A 25,770-nucleotide genomic window follows, 5' to 3' on the forward strand; every position below is an offset into this window, starting at 1 on the left:
CAGCCCTTTCTCCTGCTGTCCAGGTACATGAGCTGCCCGGGCAGCCCCCTGAGTGCTGGGAGATGCTGAACGACTGCATCCTCTGTTAAACGCCCGCAGGACCTCATGCTCAGGCAGCCGCTCTCTCTTCCAGTTGCTGCCCAGAGCTGAGCTGGCACTGCCAGAGCACAGTGGGAATCCCACCCACCAGGACAACTCAGGGACTTTGCAAAGTTTTGTCTACAATTAGTTTAGGTGTTTTTTACAGACACAGGGTCAGAGCCTCCTGTCACTGTGTCACTAGAGAGGGCAAGCAGGGTGCCCTGAGTATAGCTGTAGTTGGGTTTCCTTTGGTGAGCTGTCACAGCAACACCCAACAGCCTGTGTCACACTGAGAACAAGCACAGGTCATCACACCTGTGGGAGATGGCAGCATTTCCTGGGAAGCTCCACCCAGAACCTAGGGCACTAATTGCCCTAATGGCCCTGACCAGCCCCATCTGGGATGCCCACACCCCCCTCCATGGGCCCAGGAGCCCACCTAAGCTCAGCTCCAGGCCCTCAGCCCCCACCTGAGCTACGCTGCCTGAGGGGGCCCAGCCCCTCACCGACCCCGCAGACCCTCACCAGCCGTCCGGCTTGGCTTGGGTCCTGCCTCATCCCCACGGACCCGGCCAGCAGCCGCTGCACCTGACCTGTGGGTTGGCTTCCCTTCCCCGCCTGGCCTCGGGCCTGTCCCATCCCATGGGCTTGCCGGGTGGTCCGGGTGGGGGTGTTGGCCCTGGCTGTGGCCAGCCCCCCCTCACCTCGCTCCAGTACTGTGAGGGGCTCCTGGTGGGGAGGATACCTGCCCACAACCTCAGCAGAGCTCCAGCACCTCCACGTGTGCACATGCTTACACATGTGTGCACAAGCTTGCACAAGAGCTTGCTGCGCTGCTGCAGCTGGGAGCTCTCTGCTATTCCCCCAGGCCAGAGAGACCTGTTCCCCGCCCCGCTGAGCCCTGGCAAGATGCTTGTTGGTGCCTGTTGTGGGCATCCAGGCTGGTGCGGCGCTGCGACTGATGCACCAGTTCCTCCCCTCCTCGGAGGGCAGGGTAGTGCCGGCAGCAGAAACAGAACAGCCAAGAAATGAAATATGAGACAAGTTGCTGTAATAAATCCCACAATTACCCAAGAGACAGAGGGAGCAGAGCATCCTGCAACAAGATCTTTGACAGAAAAAGAAGAAACTCTGTGAACAGGCCTTCCTGTTAAACTCAGGTGAGATTTTTTTTCTCTGTTATAAAACACTGTTCTTAAAATATTTACATTGAGAAAATGCACCACTTTCCATATGAAAGCTATGCTTGGCACAAGCATCCTCTCTGCTAGAGAGGAGCTGGAAGAGCCCTTCTCTTTATAATGTCAGCTCATTATCGTGTTGTTGAAGCACATTATACACCCTGAAAGCAAAGCCGCTCTGGCTTTGTTGAACCTCCCTTTGGTTAGCAAGAAATTGATGGTTTTGGCACTAGGGGAGCCGTCCTGCTTCAGAAACGTCTGCAGGATGAGGATGCGCTTTGAGGAAAGTGCAGGTCTGTAATTGTGGAACAAATCCCTTCAAACTTACGTAGGAGTAAACTCAAAGCTAGAAAGAAAATAAAATGGGATGTCAAATTATGTATTCAAAAAATGGCTTCTCATTAGTGATGCTGGGTGAGCTGTAGATTCTCCCATCACATGATACCCATCCTCTTGTACTTGCCAGCAATGCAGAAACCTTTCTGAGGGAACTGGCTGATGCGCTTCACTTTGGCTTTATCTCCCTCCGTGTAAGGATTGTTAAATGTGTTTTCCTGAAGGGATCCTACAGATATGATGTTTTAAGTATCAATAAAGCTGGGAGGACATTAAGCAGGTGCTGAGTGTGCAGCTTCTTCCCTGCCACTGCTGTAGCTGCCCGCACAGGAGGCTCTGCCTGCGGTCGCACCATGGTGGGACTCGGAACAGCTCAGCAGAGTCAGGGCTTCTGCTTCAGCCACTGGCTGTGGTGGGTTTAGGTTTTACCATGGAGACCCCACTTCTGAGCTCATACCCCAATTTCTGGTCCTTTGCTGTGTAATTCATCTGGCTGGATCCTGACTTTGCCCAAGGCTTCTGTGATGCCTTGGGGTGGTGACCTTGTGTTTGGGGACAGCCAGGAGAGGCTGAGGAGGCTCTCGCTGTTCCTGTGGCCTCGTCATTAAGGATACTTCAATTGCAATTTTTCTGATCTCCCAGTGATACTGTAATTGTCCAGTTACGACCGACTTTGGCATCGTTATCTACACTGAGTCCTGTCAGATGGATGAGAAACTCACTGGGGTGCTAATATGCACAAGCTGCAGTAGCCAAGGAGCCAAGCAGCACTGTCTAATGCTGCCAGCTGGCCTGGGAATTTCAATGGAGGGAGCGGACATGCTCTTGCAGGAGGGGTTGGGACGGGGCCCTCGGCGTTACCCAGTGCTGCTGCACTTCTGCACATGCTGCAATGATAGGAAGCAGGGCAGGGGGAATGGCTTGGGGCTGGAACAGGGGCATTAATTCTTTGGCTGCAGCTTAACCAGTGTGTGAATTGTTTCAGTTTAAGAGGAATGAAGGGTGCTGGCTGTGGCCCTGCTTTGAAGAGTTTGAAGACTAGAGCTGTTTTGGGGGTGCTGCATGGCTAAATGGAGGAGGGGCTGCACCTAGGAAAAGTCTTGCAAAGTCAGCTGAACTGTTACCGACTTCCCAGTGCCGCCTGCCAAATGGTCACCTATTAACTTACTCACTGGCATTCCTTCCTGCAAACACCCGGTCATCTGAGTGCTGTTTGCTGTCAGTGTGTTCCTGGGACAACAGCTCTGCAGCCCTAATAGCCACTTTCCGTGGATTTTGCCTGCATGTATCTGCAGGGAAGGCTTTGTCAAAGCCATAAGCAGTGTGCTGCTCTGTGCAGCTCCCTCTGCCCTGCCAGCAGCACGAATGGCACAGACCTGGGGCAGCGCTGCAGGACAGTGCCCACCCCCAGCAAGGAAGCCAGGCAAGCAGTAACATTTCATCAGAGGAGGTCTGCAAAGAAAACATTATTTCCTCAAATGTGTTCATTGTTCAAAATTATTCAAGCAAAGGTTTCCATCTCACTGTGGCTATTATTCATAATCTGAGGATCTGGATGTGTGGCTCTCCTTGGTAATTAAGCCACATGGAGTTTGTTCTGCCCCCTAGTTAGGCAGAACAGCAGTTGTACCTCAGTCCTGGGGTGTTCCTGCAGAACAAACAGGGCTGGTCCTGGCTGCAGGGCCTTGAAATGGGGCTCACTAATCCAGGCTTCAGGCTTGTGCCATTAAATGGTGCCATTGCCCTGTGCACCTCTGTTGGTGGCTTCCCGTGACCCAGGCAGGTCTCAGGATGCTTTGGGCTCTGGTTCCCTTGTCGTAGAAGGGGGCTGGTGAAAGTCCTTCCTCCTGGATTCCTGGATGATCTCCTCAGATTAGGAATGTCTTGAACTTTTTCACAGCGGGGAGGGGTGTAAGGCTGAATTCAAGCCCTGGCTGGAGCAGTTACTGGACGCTATGTACTTCGCAACTATCACTAGCAGTGGGGTTGTGCAGTGGTGTTCCATCTATCATACCTGAAATGGGGACTATAATACAAATATGAGGACTTGCCTATACAGTATCAGTGCTCTTTAGTAACAGCTATGGGACAGGAAAGTAAGTGGGAAATAAAACAAGGAATAGTGCCTTTTCCAGATCACTTCATCTGTTTGAGTGGATCCCTGAAACAACAGTTCAGAGCAATTTTCTGCCAAGGTTATTTTGGTAACTTTCCAGACACTGCTCACTCACGTCTGGTGAGTGTGATGCTCCAAGCAGCAAATATACTTGCAAACAATATTTTCCTAAATGTGTGTGGCAAGAAAGGAGGAAGTCTGCTGCCAGCAAGAGCCAGTTCCCATGCAAGGTCCTGGAAAAGTGCTGGCAGGCACCAGCAGGACACTAAACTGTGCAACTGGGTAAGTGCCTCCCCTGCACCCACAGCCAATGTGTTTTGGGGTGTCTGATGATCCGCTTCTTAGGAAGAGGAGTCAGAGCTGCAGCCCAGGACCCAGCTGAGCACAGCCAGCCCCGGTCTCCTGCTTACCTCCACCCAATGTCTGCCAGGCTCTGAGCCCACCCACCTGCAGCGAGGGTGCAGGCATCATCCAAGGGTACCCAGCCCCACAGCTGCATGTGCCCCACAACTGTGCACATCCCCTGGGGGATGGGACTTGCCCTCCCTGCAGGAGCCTGCCAAAGCAGGGATGCAGCAGCAGTGGCTCCTGTTGGGGCTGTCTGACTGCAACAGGCAGATATGCGGGCTCCTTTGGGACTGCCATTGAGTCAGTGACCCTACAGCCGTTCCTGTAATTCAGGAGCTGGTTAAGCATGTGCTTGAGACTGAACGCTTGTTTTTAGTGCTTTGCTGACCTGGGGCGAAGTGAGGAGCTGATAACACTATACAGCGTTTGCCTTTGGTGTGCAGGCTCCTGCATGAGTTGCAGCATCTCCTCAGGACTCTGCTTATGCTGCAATGGGAGCTGCAACAGAGCATGGGAGCGAGCTGCCTGTTATTTCCATTCTGCTGGAGGTCCACCCACCTTCGAGGTCCAAGGTGGTGGTCCTGCACCCAGGGGACCTTGTCCATGAGATAGGACCAAAGTCAGAACATAAACACCGACGAGGACACATTGTTCAGCAAACAGGGCTGTTTATTCCCCATGCTGATACACTGGCCAGGCAATCCCTGTCTGGAGCAGGCTGGCTCTCAGCCTTCCCCAGGCAGGGGTCTGCCTGAGCACGCTCAGCACCCTTCCCCAGGCTCTCCAGCACCCACCACTCCGGGTCCCCAGGGACCAGCCTGGGATCCTCACCTCTGGTGCTGCCAGTGCCAGCATTGCCCTCGGTGGCAGGAGGGGGACAGGCAGTACCTGCCCGCGAGGGCTCTGGGAGCAGTGTGGGGGCCTCAACACGGGGTCTGCCATGGTTGGGAAATTTATGAACAATTCATAAATGTGTTTTACAGACAGCTGTTAGTATGTGCTGAGCAATACTCATTCTGTCAAGGAAAACTAGTTACAGGGTTATAGCCAGGCCACTTAAATATTATGATCCATAATATATAAATAGTGGGCCGAGAGCGGCTGCTGCTTTGTGCTGTAAAGAGCCCTGTGCATGCTGCAATCCTGCAGCGGCTGAAGGTGTCTGCAAGCCATGTATTCACACAGGCAATTGGTGCTTCTAAAAAACACTTTCTATCCCATCCTGAGGTCACGCAGCATGCTTGCTAATTAAGCTGCAGGCTGCCACAGCTGGGATTGGAGGGGAGGGTGAGGCCAGAAGCTGGGAGAGGTTTAATGCGGGTGGGCAACAGACCTCGGAGCTGTGCCGCCAGCCATGGGCTCAGGCCTCCAGCCTGCCACTTGAGATTTGCATGCATTGCCCCAAAGCCAAAAAGATGTGGTGATGCTGTGTGCCTTTTCACTCTTCAGCTTAAATTAAGAAATTATGTCTTTTAACCTTGGCTGAAGTCACATGCTCCCTCAGTGTTGTGGCCAGACCAAACTGAAAGGGACAGAAGAGTCAGTGCTGCTGTTGCAAGGAGCCAAAAATGCAGCTCGGAGGTGAGGGCTACTGGACTATCAAGTATCTGCCTGGCCATGGCATGCCTGGTCCAGCTGGTGAGGAGCTCTGCTTGGGCTGCAGCCTGGCCTGCCAGTGGTAACGTGCACCAAGGTGCATCAGACAGCCAAAAATGAGGACTGCAGCAGTAAAATAGTGAGCTATTTTCCCTACAGGAAATATTACACAGCCTCGTTGAACAAGAACAAAAGATTAGATCTTATTCAAACCAAAATGAAACGCAAAAATGCTGTGAAACCTAGTGGGTGGTCTGGGGGTTTCTGACTACAGTGAGCTCCTGAAATATCCCTGCATCTCTTCTCAGGATCATGTTGCTACCTGAAGTGATTCAAAGATCTCCTTATGAAAAAGCACCCCCCATGCATCCCAGTAGAAAGCAGGTGCCTACTGCACAGTTTGCAAGTCTTTAAAAACCTCTGGAGTGGTTTATTTGCTTTGGTTAAGAACTTGCCACTATTTTAAACCTAGTGGTTTAGCTCTACTGTTATCTATCTGCTGCTAGGGCAGTGGCATGCCCCAGGCTCTGGGTATCACTGAGGAATAGAAGGATGGAGGTTCACTAACTCTAGGGGTTTCTGGCAAACCTTGCCTGGGTGTTGTTAGAGACAAAACCACCCAGAGCCTTTTCAGGGTGGGCTTGGTCTGCAGCTGCACACTTCCCTCATTCTCCCTGTCAGCTGCTGTCCTTCAAAACACCCTAGCAATTGGGGATAGGTGTCTAATGGGGATAGATAGAAAGCCATGCCTTTCCCACTTAGAGGTGCCTGAATTTAAGGAGATATGAGGACCTTTGAATTTCTTTTAGAATAATCAAAACTTAAAATAGAAATATAGAAGGGAAATTGTAGCTGAAAAGAGACATTTTGGTGCACTAAGTTAGAGGAGGTGAAACCTACCTCCAAGAAGCCTTAAAACCAGGCAGCAGCTGAGCCTTGACCTGCAGCAGCTCCAGCACAAAATTAAACTCTAGGCTGATTTTTCTCTAAAGGCAAGCATGGAAAAAATGGTGCATGCAGCAATATTTCACTGCCGTGCTAAATGTGGCTACAGAGAGATGAATTCCTGCAGCATAAAGGATTTTAAACAAACAAGGGCTTGCTTGAGCTTACAGTCAGGATGAAGATGCAGGATCCTTTACAGGTTGTCATAGTGTTTCCCCATGCAAACTGGGATCCTTTTTTGATGGTGAAGCCCGACCAGCACTTGCCAGGAGTTCCTGCTCCCCCTTGGGAGCAGCACATGAAGCAGAGCTGGGCCAGTGCCCCTGTGCTAGCCCGCAGTACTGCACATCCCCATCCTGGCACCAGCACAGCACCCAACACCTATGCTGTGCCTTACTGAGCAAGCTCAGAGTGGTGCATCGCAGACAGCAGTTCAGCACAGATTTTGCTTATAATAAATGAAGACTCTGTATTTTTTTCTGTTCTCTATGGGAAGCATAGAAACCTGTGCTATGCTGCTCTTCCAAAGTGTTGTCTGGGAATGGACAGATTTTACTCTTACGTTATGCTTGAAATGTAAAGAGGGTGGTGGGGCTCAACTTAAATCTCTTAGCTCAGCCTCTCACCTAGGAGCAGATTCAGCTGCTCACTCAATGTGCTTTGGGACTGAAGACACCACAACACAGGCTCTGCCCTCCTGCATGAACAGCCACAGCCCCTTCCATGCCACCTCTCCCCATGGAGATGACAAGGTGCAGGCGCAATGAGTAGGACCTTGCTGTGGCCAGCACAGGAGGGGATGAGCTTGCCAGCTGCAGTGCTCGCCTTCCTCCGGAGTGGCTGCAGGAACAGGTCCCTGGGCATCTTCACCACTGCTGCAAATGCTGCCAGCAATCCACTGTGAGGTGTGAAGCAGTGCTGTCCCCAGCATCAAGCCCCAAGGAGTGCCACCAGTAGTTGCCACCCTTCCAGCTAAGCTGTGCTGCTGTGGCTGAACAGAGTCGAGTAACACAAAAGGAGCACGACCCACACCGCTAACAATCCCAGCTAGCACACACATTTATTTGGAAGGATGCAAATTCTGGCATCCATCCACTCGAGGATGAGCGAGCTGTGTTTGTCCAGCCATAGCTCCAGTACCGTAGCCAAGACTGACTTAAATTCCTCCTATTCAGCCTCCCGAAAACAAGACACTGGTACAAACTGGACAGCATGTACGTGACCACAGAACTCGTGAGAAAAGACATGCTCTGAATAAACAGAAGTAAACAAATGCATTTTGAAAAAGATTTATGTAAAATATTCAGAGGAAAACATTATACTTGCAAATACTTATGCTTTTGAGTAACTTTACACTGGTAGATTAACCAACTCCAGTATAGTTATTCATGTACCTAATACCAAGTGTACAAGTATTTGCTGATTCAGAGCCTGTGCTTATGCTCTGTGAAAGAGCACAATGGTGCCTTTCCCCAGCCTCCAAACTCTGCCAAGGTTTAAAGGTCTCCATAAGCAGAAGCGCTGAGCACTTGCCCTGAGCTGTGCAGGCCTGCCTGGCTGCAGCAGAGACGTTCGCTCCCTTGGGCAGCACGGTGCTTGCTTCGGGCAGCTTCTTGAGGGTAAAACTGAAGCAGCAGCTAAACTGTGCTGGAAAGTGACTGTCTCTTTGGAAAAAACGTTATTGCAGATCATGCCACAGACATGTTGGGATATATGTTTGCAGTGAATCTTAGAATATTTTGTGGATACTAAGCAGCAATTAGAGTCTTCCTTTGGAATCAATTCATTTCCTATTGCCGTGGTAGCAGGGAGGATCTTATTGAAACTCTAGGATTTTTAATATTATTACACTAAAGACTCTCTCAGTATCAGCATCTCCATGGGGGAGCATTAGCACACTGTAATGTGTAACAACTTCTCCAGTTCAGGAAATCTTGTTGTATTTGTAATAGGGCATTAGGGGCATATATTATGTATGGGACATATATTTCTCATTTCCACCAGGCATCATCTTTCCTTCTCTCTAAATTACTCTCCAAATCAAAAAAATGCATTGTATTCCTTATCACTATATATATATATTAATTTTTTTTAAAAAAATCTTTGGATCCAGAAGCCACTACCAGCCATCAGGGCTGTATGCGGTAGAAGCCAGAAAGTCTTGGTCAAACAGTAGGGGAATACAGCTGTAGCTAAGAATACCCAGTTATTACCGTGGTTCAGCAAGCACCAGTCAAAAATGCTTTACTGGGGAGAAGCACCAGCCAGGAGAGGAGGAAAGTTTGGTCCCCTCCCAGGGTTGTACCCAGGGTTCTGCTACTGCAGAACACTTTGCTTTATGGACAGGCATACAAAAACACTAGTGCAAACATTATTCTCTAGGCAAGCCTCTCAAACACTAACTAATAAAAGCTCATAGTGTTTCTCTTGATAAGAAGTCTGACCACACCAGGATGAAGAGCAAGGGCCTAGAACAACCCTGAGGATCAAACCCAAGAACTCCCCTGGGCCTTAGCTGTAACCAACTCCACAGGCACCTCAGCAACTACTGACCAGCCACTGCTGGGCTCATGGGAAACTCTCGGTCAGCTGAGCATCTACCTACCTCAATGAGAGCCAGATAGATGCAAATGCAGCCTGGAGACACCCGTGGAAGAAAAGAGAAGGGCTGTTTGCTCAACTGTTCCTGCTCAGTTCAGCCTGGCTACGGGGATATACCTAGAGAGTTCAAATAGGATGGAAGCAGCAGCTAGCCAGGCAGGAAAAGAACAGGCTGGACAGAGCTACTCAATAGATGACTAAACCTGAACAAGAAGAAAGTGGGAGAGGGGAATAAAACAGGGAATTAGTAGTGTAGTTAAAGGCAGAATATCAGACAAGGAATCACCCTATAACAACAGTGATGGACCTCCATTTAAGCGCATCACCCTTTCAGGTGGTACCTGATTTTGTCAGGACAAAAGGGGACAAGTGGGAGCAAATCTGGAGCGAGATCTTTTTCCTTTTTTTAAATCACAGAGGCCAAGTTTCCAGCACAAAGGAAACCATGGTTCTGATCAGGCATGTCATGGAAAATAAAGGAAACCAGCTCTAGAAAGGATGCAGGAGACAAACTTACCTGGTCTGTGCCCCGAGGGAACAGCCGAGTAATGTCTGATAAGCGCTTTTAGGAGGGCTTTCAACTTGACCAGTGATAAAAACTCACTAGGCTATGTTTCGTGCCTTTGCTATTGTGAAGTTTTTCACTGTACCTTTGCCAAATCTCTTGCTGCACTTCACACCCATCACTTCTGAGTTTATCACAAAGGACAGGGAAAACAGGTTACTGCTCTCCTCTTTGATTCATCTACAAATTAATGCTTTCCTCCCTCCTTTATTTCATTCTTCACACCGGGATTTCTTTTTCTTTAAATTAGCAGCTCCAGCTCTTTCAGTCTCACATCAAAGGCAACCCCTGCACCAATCTTGCTGCTTTCCAGATTATCAGTGATGACCTTCCCTGAGGTAAGGTGCTCAAAACTAAATGCAGGACAGCTGCAGGATTAGTTCATGTGATTATGGCTACAGGCCATGCTACTGTTCCAGGTTATGCTGTGATTTGCATCACCTGCTAATTCAGTTAAGCGCACTCTCAATTTCATCACTGGCACGTGATAACGTTGAGCAGAACCAGACTCAGCAGACCTTCAGGTCAGGATATGTTGCATGCTGCAAGTGGACCCCTAACGGCTGTTGGTCACCCAGCCAGCATGCTAGCCCTGCCCTCCCTGGGCTGTGTTTGCTTAGTTTGTTTTCCAGATGGCGGTGAGGGAGCATCGAGGACCTTACTGAAGCCAAGGGAGCTCCCAACACTGCTTATCCCCTAACCCCTGGGACTTGAGAAGAAAACTAGCTCGGTTTGACACGACTTGTCCTCCGTCAGTCCACAGCAGCTGCCATTTCCCGGGTGTAGGTTGTTTCAGGTTACACTGACCAAATTACAATTGTTTAGCTGGTTTTCCCCCTGCGCGCTGCCCACCTGCCAAAGGCTCAGGCAGACAGCTGGAGGCCGGGGCAGACCCCCACCCAGCAGGAGCTGGGGCGAAGTTTCTACCCAGGCAGAGGTCAGCAGGGGAATCGCCGGGTCTGGGTTTTTTTTCTGTGAAGTTTAATTTTCTGAGGCCGGGGCAGTGGCCCCGAGCACGCGGTGGGGCAGGACGCTTCGCGGTGGGTGCCGCCGGGGTCGCGGTGCCGCCGGGGCGGGGCGGGCTCTGGGCCCTGCGCACCGCGGACCGGCCGCGGGTGGGCGGGGGCCTGCGCAGCGGCGGCGGCGGCGCGGGGAGCCCGAGCTGCGCTGTGCTGCGCTGCTGCGGCCCCGGCCCCGCCGCTCCCCGGGCCCGGCACGGCGCGCTCCGCCGGGTAAGGCTCCGCGCGGGGCCGGGCCGGGCCGCGGCCTGCACGCCGCTCCCCGCCCCGCTCCGCCCGGGCCCGCAGGCCGCTCCCCCGCTACCGCCGCTCCTCCCGCCGGGCCGCGCCGGCCTCGCCGGGCGATGAGGAGCTGCTTCTGCCTGCGACGGGGGAGTCGCGACCCGCCGCCCGCCGCACGGGCAACAGTTAAGTGTCCCCGAACCCGCCGCGGAACCCTTGGCGCAGCCGCGGCGCTCCCGGGCGGGGGGCCGGGCCCGGCGGGCGCTCGGGGCTGCGGCGGGGCGGTGCGAGAGTGGGGCCCCGGCGGCGGCCTCACACGGCCGAGGGGGGAGACGGGGGAGGCGGGCGGGCCGGGCCCCGCACCCGGCTCGGGGCGGCCGCAGGGCCCCGGCGTGCGGGCCAGGGCAAAGCCCTCCCGGGGCGCCCGGCTGCGCGCTGTGTAGGGCCGGGCGGGGGCCTGCGGGGCCGTGCGTCGCGGGGAGGCCGCGCCTTCGCAGTGCTGCGCGCCGAGGGGGACCGCTGGGCTCCGCTGGGTGGGTGCCCGCCGTGGGGACGGCTTCGGTCTGGCGAAGCCCTGGTGACCTTGACCTGCTCGGGAGATTACTGCACGTTTTACTAGTGACTGGTTAGAGAGGGTAACAAAACCCCGGTGTTTCACATGGTCTCTTGCTGCAGGGTTTCACAGCATGGGTTCAGCTGGTGCCTGTGTTTCTCGGCTGTTGCCAGGTTTCTGGGTATCTGGAGGCGGTAACGCAGGCACTCTCTTTGCAGCACGGGCCTGAGCGGTGGTTCTGAGCAGCCTGTGCCTTATGTACTCGTGCCTTGCGTTACCAAGGCTTGTGACCTTCTGCTGCGGTTTCTGGAGAGGTTCTCCAAGACCCACCAAGCTGAAGTATTTTCCGTGCTTTTTCTGAGCTGGGGTTCTCACAGCGTGGTGGTGGTACCACAAGCAGAGCCCTTCAGCTGAAGCAAGACAGGCTGGCCTTTAGCAGATGCTCAGCTGGTCGGGCTAAAACTTGGGTTTCTCCATCATGTGTTCTATTTTACCTGAGTTAGACCATGCTAACACATACCTTAGCAGAGCCCGCGCATCATGTGGCAGGTTGGCAGTGTCATCCCTGTAATGTTAACTGAGCTAGCCTTACCCACTAGATTTTCTCATCACGCTGGGACAAAGGCTTAGGCTGAGCTTCAGGAGGTGTGAAATAAAACAGACAACACTTCAGTCCTGTAGTCCATGCTGCTCTGACAAAGTGAATCCCAGGCTGAAGGGTTCCTGTAGACCCCTGGGACTCATTCATGCATGTGCCAAGATAGAAATAACACCTGAATGTCATTTAAATTTTGCTACCCAGGTGCAAGGTCATCTATGTATGGAAACCTATTTTGGTTTGAAATAGGACGTGCTAAAAAAATGTGTGTCCATAGTAAGAAGTGCTGTGAAGCAGTACAAGATCTCAGTTTTGCACGTTCTGTGATTTCAGTTCCTGTTTCCATCCAGTTTAGTCAAAAAATGTAGAGATTTTACAACTGATATGGGGCAGCTGTCTTGAAGATGAGAGCCTGGGTGCAAGGGGTGATTCCAGACATACCTTTCTTTGGGGTGAAATGCGAAACTGAAATTCTGTCTGCTTGTGATGGAGGCCTCCGGGGCCCTGACCCTGTGTCCTGCCACAGTCTCCTGTTTTTCTGATTGAAACTATGTCCCATTCCATCAACAGAAATAGAAAATTGGCCGGGGCTGTGTCCTGTTCCCGGATGCGGTGGGAGGACCGTGTGTGCAGAGGAGCGTGTCAGTGTAACTTCTAAGCAACCTGCGTTGTGCTAGCAGTACCTGCTGCTTTTTCAAAATGATAGAGCAGTAACTCGAGCATGTGAGCGAGGTTTTTAGTAACGTGCCTGCTTTGATTTGATAGGATTATTTCCTGCAGGGTGTAGGAACTCAGCGAGGTAGTTGATAATTTTTGTCCTGTTTTGCCTTAGCTCATACTTTACTGTCTGTGGGAAGAGCAAGTCAATATCAAAGTGCAGGGCTTGGAGAGAGAATGGTCTTATTGTTTCTTCCTTCAACTACAAGTCCTTTGCTATTTAACTTCAGAACTTGACCCGATTTGCTGGCAGCATGATGCTTCTGTAGCAAATACATCATTGGGTCTGATGTGATCATGTACCCACCAGCCCTTGAACTTGCCTAACTTGTGGGAAAGGAGCACTGAGAGGGAAAAATGCTCTATGAACTCACAAGAATACATTAATTTCTGAAAATGTATTCCTTTGACCACACACACTGCTGGGCTTTGGCTGGGATGCATATATAGCAGTCACCTCAGTGGCACACTTGAAGCCGACAGTGAAGCCAGCAGAAAAGTATGCCTAGGGTAAACTAATAAAAGCAGACATGAGCTAGCAGGAAAATGGGTGGGAGCGAGTGAAAAGGACATAGACAATCCCGAGGATGCTGGGAGAAGGGGAGATGTGTGGGCTGCAAGATGGCACCCTCCGGAGTGATGGGTTGCCCTCAGCTTTGCCGTCTCCACAGGGTGTGAGGTTCATGGTGCTGAGGTAGCTGCCTGGAGCCACACTGCCAGTTGGCAGGTGGGCTTCGCACTGCCAGGGCAACACAGCCCCTGTGTTAGACATCTCCTAGGAAGCAGACCTGGTGTGTGTGTTGAGAGTAGGTACTTTGCAGCAGGAGGACCCAGAGCGGAGCACCAGTGAGTGTTGTGTGATAACGGATCAAACTGAGACCCCAGCTGGGCTGTACGTGTGTGGCTTTCTGACTGCTGCCTGCATTTCCTCTGCTCATCTCCCCTGCCCGTTCCTGGTGGCATGCCCTGAAGGCTGGCAGCCTCTGCAGCCAGGGGTGGCAGGACAGGACAGAGTGCCACTTGCTCTGGTTTGTGTAAAAGGCCATCAGCCCCCTGGCCTCAAACTCCCCAGTGCAAAGACTTCTAGAATCCTGATCGGCAGCTCTGCCTGGAGCCTGCCTGCTGCAGGGCACCCCAACTCTAGTCACTGCTATCTCCTCTCTGGGCTGTGGCCCGCAGAGCCATCTCTGCTGGGCTGAAGGAGGGGGCCTTGCCGTGCCGCTGAGGGAGCGGGTTGGGGTCTGTGCTGTGCGCCTGCAGAGGTACCTGGTAGGGTCGGCCAGGCCATGCCTGGACTGGTACCACGCAGAGCAAGTGGTCCCCCAAACCCTGGGCAGGAGGGGGCAAAGGAGGTAAAGCAGGGCCTTGGCTGAGATAGGGGAGAAGGCTGTGGCAGAGGCTGGCAGAGTCCCTGAAGGCCTCTCCTGCAGCTCCAGGCATCAAGATGCCTGGGACACTCATCCCTCCTGCCTGGCAGCATGGCCAGTTCGAGGGGGTGGGAAGCATTTGGGATAAAGCCAGCAGCGTGGCAGCTGCGTGCCAGGAGCCTGTTTTCTGTGTCTCGTCCTGCAGCCATCCCATCCCGCTCTGCCGTGCGCTGCTCGGGACTGGTGCTGGCAGGATGCATGGTGACTTTCTCTGGTGGAGGCACGTCCTCTCCCCGCTGGCTTTGTCCTTCTCCCCGCTGGCTTTGTCCTTCTCCCCGCTGGCTTTGTCTGAGCGGGCCCATGGGGTTCTGAAGCTTCTTCCTGCCCCGGGGCCGCATCCGGCTTCCCTTAGCAGCCCGGGCATGCTGGGGGCTGGATGTGGCCCTGCAGTTGAGAATGGCCTCCAGGGAGCATGCTCCTAGCTAATGGGAAAAAATGTTCTAACTTTTTTGGGCTGTTCCCAGAATAAACCTGCAGTGGGTGGAGCGGCACAGGCCCTTCGGCAGGGCTCGGCAAACACAGTTTAGCACAGGATGGTGAAAGGCCATCTCCTGGTCAGCTGGTTTGAGTTCTCAGCCACCATGATGTTAGGTGGGCATGTAGGTGAAACTCAAGTTGTTTAAAGAGAATCTAATTAAAATAACAAGCTGTCTAATAGGAGTATTTATAGAATCCTGCTCCTTAATTTAATCTGTTCTTTCACTGTTTGTTTTTTTATTTTTTAAGTTCAAAGGCACAATAGAAAAAACCAAACTTTGCAGACACCCTGGGGGAGAAGTGCAATGTAACTAATCATCTGTATGATTGCCCAGCCAGAGACTCCCCTCTGACCTGCGCAGAGTTCACAAAAATATTTATCTGAGTGTGCAAACGAATTGCTGCTGCTCCATATCTGTTCCAGATGCATCCTCAGTGCCATCCGCACAGCAGGAAGCTGCCCTGAGTGGCTGGTCTGGCACGACAGAGCCTTGCCATGCTGTGGTGGCCAGGCACAGGCTGACCCAAGCCTTCCCACTGTAGAACAGGGTGCACCATGCGGATCAGAGACCCAGAGTTTGTTTTCTGGATTGATGTACCGCCTGCCCACTGATCCCTGCTGGCTGCAGGCACAGGCTGTGCTCCGAGGGTCTGGCTGAGGAAGGTGCCAGGCTTACTGGGCACTCTGCGGTGATGGCGGGCGCAGGGAGCTCAGCTTGGTCCTGGCTGTAGTGGGGTGCTGCTCTGGGCCCTGCGCCGGTGCTGCATCATATCTCACCCCGTGGCTTCCGCCTCCCGCCCTCTCCAGGCGGAAAACCCTGTTCTCCGTGCTTAGCCGCCACCACCGCCATAGAGGGGCTTTGTGTGAGCCAGCACAAAGTGAAGACTGATGCTGTTTCCCCTCCCCCTGCTGCGCTGAGAGGGACCGCAAACGGCTCCGACGACAAAGGTGCCCTTTTTCCTCCCGCTGAGGATGGGGTGCCGCCAGGGTGAGGGGTCTGCCTAGAGGCACCCACCCCTCTCCTCTCCTGCAGTGGTGCGGGGGACCCCCAGGGACCTGTCCTCAGCCTCTCCCAGGCTGACCCTGCTGCTGGGGTTCCTGCCGGGGCAGCTAGGCCCCCCTGCAACAGCTTCCAGTGTGGGTCCCTAGCCCCGTCATTGCTGCCGAGGAGGAGGAGGGAGCGCCAGGGGCTTCCTGCCCGCCTGGGCTCTCCCAGGGCCTGAGAGGGCACAGCCCCTCTGCTTCCCCTCCTGAGGTGAGGTGTCAGTACTGTTCCAGCTGACCCAGCTCCCCCACCTCTGTGGAGCAAACCAGTTCTTCGTCGGGGCAGGTTTGGTGGAGGCCAGAGGCGCTGGGGGAGCAGATCTGCTTCCCCACGGTGCAGCTGCAGCCTTGCTGGGACCTGCCGCGCAGTGTTTTTTAGCGTGCTGGGGATTATCATCACTTACCTGGATTTGAGTTCAAAATGGCCTAAGAGAAGCTCATATCAGTTTTCATTATCGTCCAGCTCCTCCCAATGTGTAACAACAAGTCATCATGTTATTGAGAGTGACTTGGAAAGGTTTCAGAAAACGTGCGTCTGTATGAAGAACAGATTGTAAGTTCTTTGTTAAATTCACATTATTTTTGCTTGCTACTGCACGTTTAGGCAATGGGTTCTGGATTATTTGGGAGGCATCTGGATGAGCTGGTAGAGCAGTGCAGGCAGGGGCGCAGGGTCTGTCTGGGCTGTGCCGGGTGCCACCAGTGTTCCTGCAGCAGGGTCCTGAGAACAGTGAGCCCCTATGGCTCAGGGTGCACTTCTAGTTGTGCTTTGGAGGCTTAGACTGCATAGGAAGCAAAGTGGGTCTGGATGCTTGTCTAGGTACCAAAGCAGAGCTCTCCTGGGTTTGGCTCATCATCAATAGTGTTTTCACCATTACTGATTGCTATTTTCTGTTCTGGACTCCTCAGGTAGTCTGGCTGTTCATGTGACATTATTATTATTTACATAGGGCCCAGACTTGCTCTTTCTTGTTGCCTGCAGCACGGTGTTTGTTCAGACTGGGCATTGTGAAGTGTAAACCCAGGTCCCACTGGCACCAGCACTCACCTCTGCCTTTTCTAGAAGCAGTAAGTAACCAGCCATCTACATGGCCTAGAAATGCTGGGGTTTAATTGCTCTGAGGAGGGAATTGAATTAGGTAGCTCTGGTTCACGGCTTGTCTGGCTGCTCAGCAGTGATGCTTGTTTACACAGAGCACTGCCCTTTTATCTCTGGGTTCGTGGGGGGTGGTTTCCTGGGGCATTCCTGCCTGAAAGCCAGAGAAGACTTGCCCTGACTGGCTGCCTCTGCAGGAGATCACGTGCTGAGGCAGTGCACCTTTCCTCCTCCTCCTCCTCAGCGAGTTGTTTCAGCAGCTCTCTTGTCCTTTCCTCGTGCTTCCTGCAACAGCATCTCTCCGGGATTGGTTGGTCTTACCCGCTTCTATCCCCCTCCGCATATCTCCCTCCCATGAAGTACTCGGTGATGTCTCCCCTCGCCTGGAAGATGCTCAGGCCCTCACCAAGGCCTCTGTCTGCTTTGCATCAGACCATCCTGTGCTGCTTCATCTGTGTTCCCCTGGTGTTGAGGCTCTCTGCAGCAAGCGTGATTTTGCATACAGCGCCAGATACATCTGTGCTGCTACATGAAAATGGTTTGGTTCAGGAGGGTGCAATGGGACCGAAGACTTGTAGGGGAACCCCCCCCATGTGTCTAACACCCATAGTGGATGGGGAACCTCCCAGTGAAGCCATTAGGAGCAGATTTCTTTCTGTTTAAAATGACAGAGCTGCTTCAACCAGCCTGACTCAGGGATGAAATTTGCTCTCTGGGAGGGAAGGGAATTGAGCTTGGGTTTTCCCATCATTGCTAGATGGAGACCAGCCCATGCTGAGTATCCTAGAAACAACAAAATTAATCTCAGAAGAGGCTGCTGGCCCAAATTCCAAGCCTGTTGGGCATTGCACAAATGTACCCTCTTATCAAAAGCAAATGAAACTGCAGAAGGTGTGTCTGGCCTAATACTGTGTTTAACTTGGTAGTCTGTGGTGTGTCAGCACAGGCACTGTGGCATGCATGCAGACTCTGGGTGCTCTCTGTCTTCTGCTGGTGGTGTGCTGCCGAGCAGCCCTTTAATTCTGCTCCTTTCTTTCAGGATCAGTCCATAATGCCTGAAGTGCGAGACCTCTCAGATGCCTTGCCCGACTTGCCGATGGATCCCATCACGGGTGTTGGTGTGGTTGCATCCCGGAATCGAGCACCGACAGGTTATGACGTAGTAAGTAGAGCTATTTCAGCTGCTGTTGCTAAAGCTTTGATTCTGCACTAATGAGGCTTTACTTTGCTGGGAACAGCATCTCTTCCAGAGGGCACTTGCCTTCAGATGTGTGCTTTAAGAAGCAATTTGATATCCAGCTGCCCACCACTCAGCCCACAGCACGTAGTGCTTTCCCTCAGTGGAGGTTTGTGGGTGCAATCGTGCTACTTCATCTGTGCCACTCCAGAGGAGCATAATTACCTGGGTGAGGGGTTTTCAGAAACAGCTGGCCACCATGGCATGCAAATTTAATAATCCTAGTAACATTCATCCTGAAGGAGTCCTAAGTATTGCACAAATTATATCTCTGAATAAATGGATCCCGCATCAGCTGTTTAATCCCACATATCAGCACTGCACAGTAATGATGAGAAGCTCCAGAATGGAAAGCAAAGAGTTTTGCAAGGATGATTTTGATGGACAGAATGCAGACCTCTAAACTAAACTTTGGCAGGAGGCTGAGCAGCAGGAAAAGGCAGCTGGATACAGCAGAGGTGAATATGAGTGTGTAGAGGGAGGTCACTGTTCAGCAGCTGCTTGTTCCTTGGCTTAGTTGCTGTGTAACCAACAGCATGACTTTTCTCCCCATGGATTAGTGTCCCAAACAGTGAAATAACATAAAGTACTGACCTTGCAGAGCTCTTTATGGAAAGATTTAGGCCCTAGTCACCTTTCCATGTACGTGCTTCAACTGTGCTACATCACACCTTGGGTTTCCAGAGTTGCACAGCTTGTGTGGTCAGGAGTGGAAACCAGTTGACTTGAGGCTTTGCTTACACCTTTTCAGCTCTGATCCGCTGCATACCCTGTTCAGTGTGAAGGCTTCAGGTTGAAGTAAGGACATGAGGGAGGGAATTGTAAAAAGGTTCCTCAAAGACCTGGAAAGCTTTTGCATTCACTGCATTTTTCTGAGGGCTCATTCCCTGTGTGAGCCAGGCTGTGTAATTAGCTGCTTGCCCTGATAAAGGAGCACGGGACAATGTGAGAGTTGTGGTAACAGAATTGTATTCTGGCTAAATGACTGGGCAGAGAGAGTGCTCACCCTAGATAGCCTGTCTGTGGTTTAACAGGGAGCTTTGCTGCTAACGCAGTTTAAACAAGATAAAAGAGTCTTCCTGTGGCTTAATCCAATTATGATGGTGTTGTAATAATGCTTGTGAATGTGGGTCACTCTCTTCTAGGGGGCACAGAGGAGGCTGCCTTTCCTCTGGTTCTTCTGCCTTCCTCTCTGTTTACAAGGAGCTCTTCTCTGACCCTGGGGCCAGCAGTCCCTGCTGCCAGGCCATGGGGCAGTGCCTGCTGTCTGCAGTTGTCCTGCCCTAAGCGTGGCTTCCACGCAGCTCCTGCTTCAGCCTTATGTATGGCAGATCAGCGGTCCGGCTCGGTGCCGGGGTGCTGCAAGCCACAGTCTGTGACCTTTCCGCTGCACAGCACCTGCTGCGATGAGGCCACTCTGGGTGCCACCTTCATGTGACAGGATGTCCTGGTACTTAAACCTATGGGGCCGTGGCACATAGGGATGTGCTTTTCTTGTCTGAATGTCTGGGAAGGTGGCTCCTCTGCGTGAGTCAGGACTCTGGAGCAGTGTGTGGTATGTGGGGTTGCCACTTCCCCATGACCTCTCTGGGACCCACTGAACTATCTGAAGGCATGAAGCAGAGCATGCAGAAGTGCACTTCTCAGTGCAGCAGGGAGGGTCATGTTCCGAGACGTGGGCAACGTGCAGAGTTGGGCGGTCTCAGGCTCTGTGTTTCTCCAGATACGCAATTTCCCTAATAAGACACCAATAGTTGATTGTTGCTTCAGGGTGTAAAGCCTTGATGAAGGCAGCTGTGACAGCTCCATCCTAGGAGTGTACTCCCTAAAGCCCTAATAGTTAAAGAGATTTGGATTGCACCCTGAAAAGGAGAACCGCTTACATCTTTTGGGAAGCGCTAACACTGGTTTATCTTGGGATGTTGTAGTCCCCTGGTCGCTTTGCCTTTTGCTACAGCATCCTGCAGCATTCAGTTCCTCAGGTGGATTCACAGTTGCATGGGAAACTATTTCCTCATGTTAGTGATGAATTTGACATTGTGTAGTTTTCACTGGTGGTTTTGAGTTATGTGACTGTGCAGTACCCAGTTCTCTCTCTCTGAGACAGCTATGTTACAGGCTTTACCTAGTCTCCCTTTCATTTGTGTCCTTTCTCCAATAAACAACCATTGCCATATTCTTTTCCTTCCTTTTCCCTTTGCTCCTTTTTAAAACAAACAAGCAGAGGCATGGGTGCTTTCAGCCCAGGTGTAAGTTAAAAGCCCAGGGGATGTCCTGGTCCGTTTTCCAGGTTTGCATGGAGCCCTCTGGGTTCAGCACACCCCCCGGCTGGAGGTGACACTGCAGCAGAGCCTGTGATACCAGAACTGGGGGAATGCTGGTGAATGGGCCAGAGGTCTCTTACCCTCAGTAATTTTTTAATTACTCGGAAATCTCCATTGCCTTTGTGTCTGCCTAGAAAACAGCTACTGATGCTTGTAATGACTAGCCAGGTCTATTTAACAGCTGAAGGACCAAAGATTTACGTTGTCAGAATGTACATAGTGCATCTGAACTTAGATTCCTGAAAATCTGCCCAAACTGGCAAGACTGAGTGTCTGGGTGGGGAGGAGGGGGAGGAGAGGTGGGAGGCTGGGAGCCTGGGGGTGGAGAGGTGTGGTTCCCAGCAGCCACCTTCCTTGCTGCGGGCTGGACGCCAGCTCCACAGTGGGGTTTGCTCTGGGGTGGGAACCTGAGCAGGCTGCTAACCTGTGGCTGTGCTGGAGCAGGGGCGGCCCTGCACCCACTGGTGGGGCAGGCAGTTTGGTGGGCCTGTTTGCCAAAGGCCTGCCCAGTGGTAGCAGTAACTCCATACTGACTGCTGGGCAGCAGGTAGAGCAACCAGCACTTGGAGGGGTTGGCTGGGGAACACCTTCCACACTGGGTGTCACTCCATCAAGTCAGTCTGTTTTGTAACACATGCTTGAGGAGTGTCTTCCCCCAGCTCTGTGAGAAGGACCGTTCTTTGTGCCTGGAGTGTCGTGTCCTCTCCTCAGTCCTGCATGTTCCGCACCTCTTAGCTAAGCAGAGGACAGGGTGAGCTGGGGCTGCACAGTGCCCATCCTGCTGGGCAGGTCTGCCTGGGCCTCTCCAGTCATCTCCCTTCCCATGTTGCCCCACTGAGGGTACACTGCCATCGTGAAGCAGCGCGGCTCAGGCAGAGCTCTGCTTCAAGAGGTGGTGGGGATCCTCCTTGCCTGCAGGAGCCCAGCAGATGATGTAAGAAGATTCCTGTTTATATTGCTCTGTTTTCTTTCCCCATAGGTTTTCTGACAAGTTAATGCATGCTTGCATTCTGCAGGCTTGGAAAAAGTCTTCAGCAGGATGATGCGGAGGCAGAGCGCTCAGGGTTAATTGTTTGGGATGTTGCCTGTGACTGTTACATTTTGACAGAAGCAGAAATGGTTTTGCCATCATTCCTGTGGGGCCCTGGGGCTGACTAGCTCTCACCCCCAGCTGCTTTTTGCTCTGCTGCTGGTGTCCTCCTGCAAGGCTCCACAGGTGGCACGGCAGGCACAGCCTGCCTGGTGCTGCCGGGGCAGGCAGCCATGCAGCCTCTGGCAGCTCAGCTGGGTGGAGGAGCATCAGAGGGGCCTGAGCGGCTGCTCAGCAGGGACCCTGTCCCCAAGAGGCAGTGCTGTGGGCCAGGCCTGGCACTGCTGGCTCCCAGGAGGCAAGGGCCCGGTCCCACCGCCAGCTGCCGGTGCTGCGTGGTGCCCAGGCTGCCCGGCCGTCAGGCGGGGGAGTGCGAGGTCAGCCAGTGCTGCTGTGCCTGGCAGGAGGGGGGTCAGCGCCCTGCCCTGTGGCTCCCTGCAGAACCAGCTTGGATCTTTCTAGTAGATATTTGATGGGTTAGAGCGACAAGGTTGCTGCTGGAAGGGGCTGTGGTGTGGGTCAGAGGTTTGGGTGTTTTTTATCACCAAGTTGCAGTGTAACAGTGCCAGGCTTCTCCAGAGGGGCAGCAGTGCCAGCCCGCCAGTGCAGGGGCCCATCAGGGCTCTCAGCCATCTGTGCCCTGGGCAGTGAGTTGTAGAGACTGGTATCAACTGAAGTGATGTACTTCCACCTCAAAAATTATTTGATATCGTTGTAGGCAATGTGAAGTCCCTAAAGCTTACAGAGGTCTGACAAAAAACACGTTTGACAGCAACTTGTATAGCACCGGTTTTACAGTTGCAGGCTGGGTCTTTTGCTGCCTGTTTTGAGCATCTTTAATGTGGGAAACAAACTGGCTGACACAAGAAAAACTGAAACCAAACTCGAACCATATTAATTAACAGAATGTATAAATCTGGTTGTAGTCCCTCAAACCATTTCTAACAAGGGCTGGGGTTAAAGCTACATTTCTCTATATGCCAACAGTTTTTCTAAGCTGTCTGTTTTCTTTTTTTTTTTATTTCTTTTCACCAGGACTGACTTTCCCACAGGGGAGGGAGGTGCATGTGGATTTTATATATTCCCAAACTAGCACTTTAGGAAAGAGTTGAAATCAAGGAATAATAAACAAAAAAAATCCCACCAAAATCCTGTTCTGAAATTTTATTATTTACAAATGATGCATGTTTCTTTGCAGAAGCTGTGTGTGTTGTACAAGGGCTCGAGCTGAGCAGGCACTTGTGAACAGCAGTTGCCAAAATGTGAAGAGCAGCCAATGCACTTTGCTCCCTTTGAGCAGACAATAAACACGCTTTTTTTCTCCCGCACTTTGGGTAATTCGAGGGTCTTGTCAGCACACATCTCTTGCTTCCTGCACCCTGCGCAGAATCTCTGCTTGACAAAACATGGGTGCAAACAGTAACAACAAATGTCAGCTCTTTGTTATCAGGCTGCTCTGGGGCCAAGGTCTTAACTCAGTAAGATTAGACTTGGAAGAGCCACAGCGGAGCAGTTTGCCCCCATCTGAGAGGCATTAGGCAGAAGTTCAGCTGTGCCTCTGTGTATCTTCAGACCATGCGAAGAGTCTACTGTTGGGAGCTGTCAGTCAGGCATTAGTCTGGTGGGGTGATCTTACTTCTGCTACCCTTCTCTTTGCATTTGCCTTCTTGTCTCCTCTCTTAATTGACAACAAACCTTTTGGGGCAGGGGCTCTCAACAGCTTACGCCATGCAGGGTGAGTGCCTGGCTGCTGAAGGAGCAGAGCCCTTTCCCTGGGCATGGTGCTGCCTCATGCCCATTCCTTGAGTCAGCTCAAAGGCAAGATCTTTCCCTGCTTTTCTCTTCCTGCACATGCCTCTCGCTTTAGTGGAGGGCCTGGGGTCCATTTCCTTTGCCATGGACGCTTGGTTACATTGGAGAGGGAAGTTTACAGAGTGCATCCTTGCATGTGGCACTGCTGCTAAAAGCCTTGAGTGACCAGGGCTTTCCCCAGCCTTCCTTCCAAAAAGGAAGCAGCTTTTTGGCCTGGCAGCCAGAATTCCTAGATGGCATTTCTGTGAAAATAGTACTGAGATTGGGCAGTTCATTTGCTTTTTCTACATGGACCCCTCCTCAGAGCTTGCCCTAGTGTGCCCTTGTGTGTAGGGCAGTAATGAGAGCCTAGATATGCTGACTTTTCTAAACTATTGTTTGGAGACCGTAACCAAAGTTGCTGTTTCCTTATTAGAATAGCTTTTGTCAGAGCATCTTTAATCAACAGACTCCCGAGAGACACTGGTTTTTAGAACTTCTTTTTATACCTCCTCTTGAAAGTTCTTTGCACTATACCTCGTGCAGAAACTAATGAGATGCTGTGAGAGTTCGGGCTACTGTTAATTAGAAGAGGTCTGAGGAAGAAGTACTGCACATATATTAACTTTATCTTGGCTCACATGTCTCCTCTCTCCCTCTGTCTCTTCTTTCTAGGTTGCACAAACAGCAGATGGCTTGGATGCTGACCTCTGGAAAGATGGCTTATTTAAATCCAAGGTCACACGATACCTGTGCTTCACAAGATCATTTTCAAAAGAAAATGTAAGTCCGTTTGCTGAGTGTCTGTATGATTTGCATCTGTGCCTGGTATGCTTTTACCCATAAGATGATTCATTTTATGGAGCCAATTATAATTCAAGCAGGCATTTCACGGAGTTTGGGTGAGCCAGGAGGCAAACTGCAATGGCAGGATATTTGCATTTTGTCTGTGTTCTTTGTTGGAAGAAATTGCTGGCAAAATCTGCAATAAAAGCAGCAAAAAAGGGAATGCTTGCATTTCAGCAACCCCGTCATGCTAGTGTTTCCTGCTGTAGCAGTGGGTGGTGCATGTTCATGATCCTGATGAATTTCTAATTACCTAGAGAAGCAAATGCTGCAGGTAGCGTTGATGAAGGAAATGTTAGTTTCTGAATCCAGGAGCATTATAGATATTTTCTTGTAGGATTAGCTTTTCTTTCTTTCTTGTTTTTCTTGCTGATTCTTGAAAATTTGCCCACATTGTGCATATGTTACCGTATTCTTGTAATCTTCTAGTATGGCTATTAAGCACAAGTTAATATCTGATTAGTGGTAGTTGTCTGCCCGCATCTTCTGTGGAGGAGACAAGACCATGTGCAGTGAGAACCCGATGCCTTCTACTTTGTTTTTTTTTTTGAGGCTACTGTGAAAACTTCCTATTTTCTGGAGGAACTATTTAATTCTACAACGAATGCACTCCATCTAGTGGGTAATCCTGCTTTTTGTCATGTTTTAGATATTCACAGTGACTCAGTTGTCAGGGTATGGAGATAGCATTTTGTACTTGTGCTTTCACCAACGATGGGAACAGAAAAGCAACTGTGACTTCAGAGGCTGATTATGGGTCCTGACAGGAAAGCCGGGGACTGCCGGTTTCCAGCATTTGACCTTTATTCCATCCACTTCCCTGCCTGCCTGCAGATTAAAATAAAGCTCCAGAGCTATGGGAAATACTGCTTCCTGGGGTGGATGGACAAAAATTGTGCTTTTCATCCTGGAGTAACTGCAGTAACAGGAATTAATAGCCCCAGAATAGGCAGGGAGGGTATTAAACAGAAAGATTTGTGTTGATTTGAGTATTAAGTTTGTCTGTGGCTACCTGAAATGCAAGGTTGTCAGAAATAATTACAGTAGTAGCAATTGCTGGCTACCAGAGACAGTGTGAATACCCTCAGTCAGTGCCTGTTGGGCTTTCGGCATTAATCCTTTGCTCGGCATAGTTTGGGAATGCCTTCCTCATATTGATGAGTGAATTAAAGGGAGCGCTGGGGGGAGGACTGCCTGTCCCGGCTGCACAGCAGCCTGGTGTGTGAGGTGTGGCATGCGTCGCTGTGTCCCGTGTGTGGGTTGTCTCAAGCCCTGTGTTAGACCCCCAGGTGCTTCTGGCAGAGCTCCTGGGCAGCAGCCTGCAGGCGGTGCTGCCCGTGTTAGGGCACTGGCATTGAGCCCGTGCTTCTGTGGCTCACCGTGGCTGTACGCGATGGGCAGCCAGAGCACCCTGTCTTCTCAGAGGGTGGATTTCCCAAAGCTGGCTGGTCCCCATCCTGAGCACATACTCTGCCCGTGCCAGGCAGAACGTGTGCTTGTGCTGCTTGAGGCAGTGGGCTTCACGTGTGTGAGGGGCCTTTTTGTGAGGCAGAGACCTG

General features: G+C 51.7%; 1 protein-coding gene across 7 annotated transcripts in view; it reads left to right on the forward strand.

Annotated features, from left to right (window-relative positions):
• Positions 1 to 10,878: 10,878 nt before the first annotated feature.
• Positions 10,879 to 25,770, forward strand: part of MVB12B (multivesicular body subunit 12B) — a 68,836-nt gene continuing 53,944 nt past the window's right edge. Inside the window, exons 1-4 of one of the 7 annotated variants that reach the window (XM_055797296.1) lie at positions 10,882 to 11,195; positions 16,810 to 16,895; positions 17,963 to 18,085; positions 24,041 to 24,148. In XM_055797296.1, the coding sequence (XP_055653271.1) occupies positions 17,975 to 18,085; positions 24,041 to 24,148 (219 nt within the window). In that variant the 5' untranslated portion in view covers positions 10,882 to 11,195; positions 16,810 to 16,895; positions 17,963 to 17,974. Of the gene's footprint in view, positions 11,196 to 16,775; positions 16,896 to 17,962; positions 18,086 to 24,040; positions 24,149 to 25,770 lie in introns of all 7 variants that reach the window. The other 6 variants (XM_055797319.1, XM_055797303.1, XM_055797334.1 and 3 more) reach the window with 6 other exon arrangements.

Source organism: Falco peregrinus, chromosome 1 (genome assembly GCF_023634155.1).
Source record: "Falco peregrinus isolate bFalPer1 chromosome 1, bFalPer1.pri, whole genome shotgun sequence".
In the NCBI taxonomy this organism is placed as follows: Eukaryota; Metazoa; Chordata; class Aves; order Falconiformes; family Falconidae; genus Falco; species Falco peregrinus.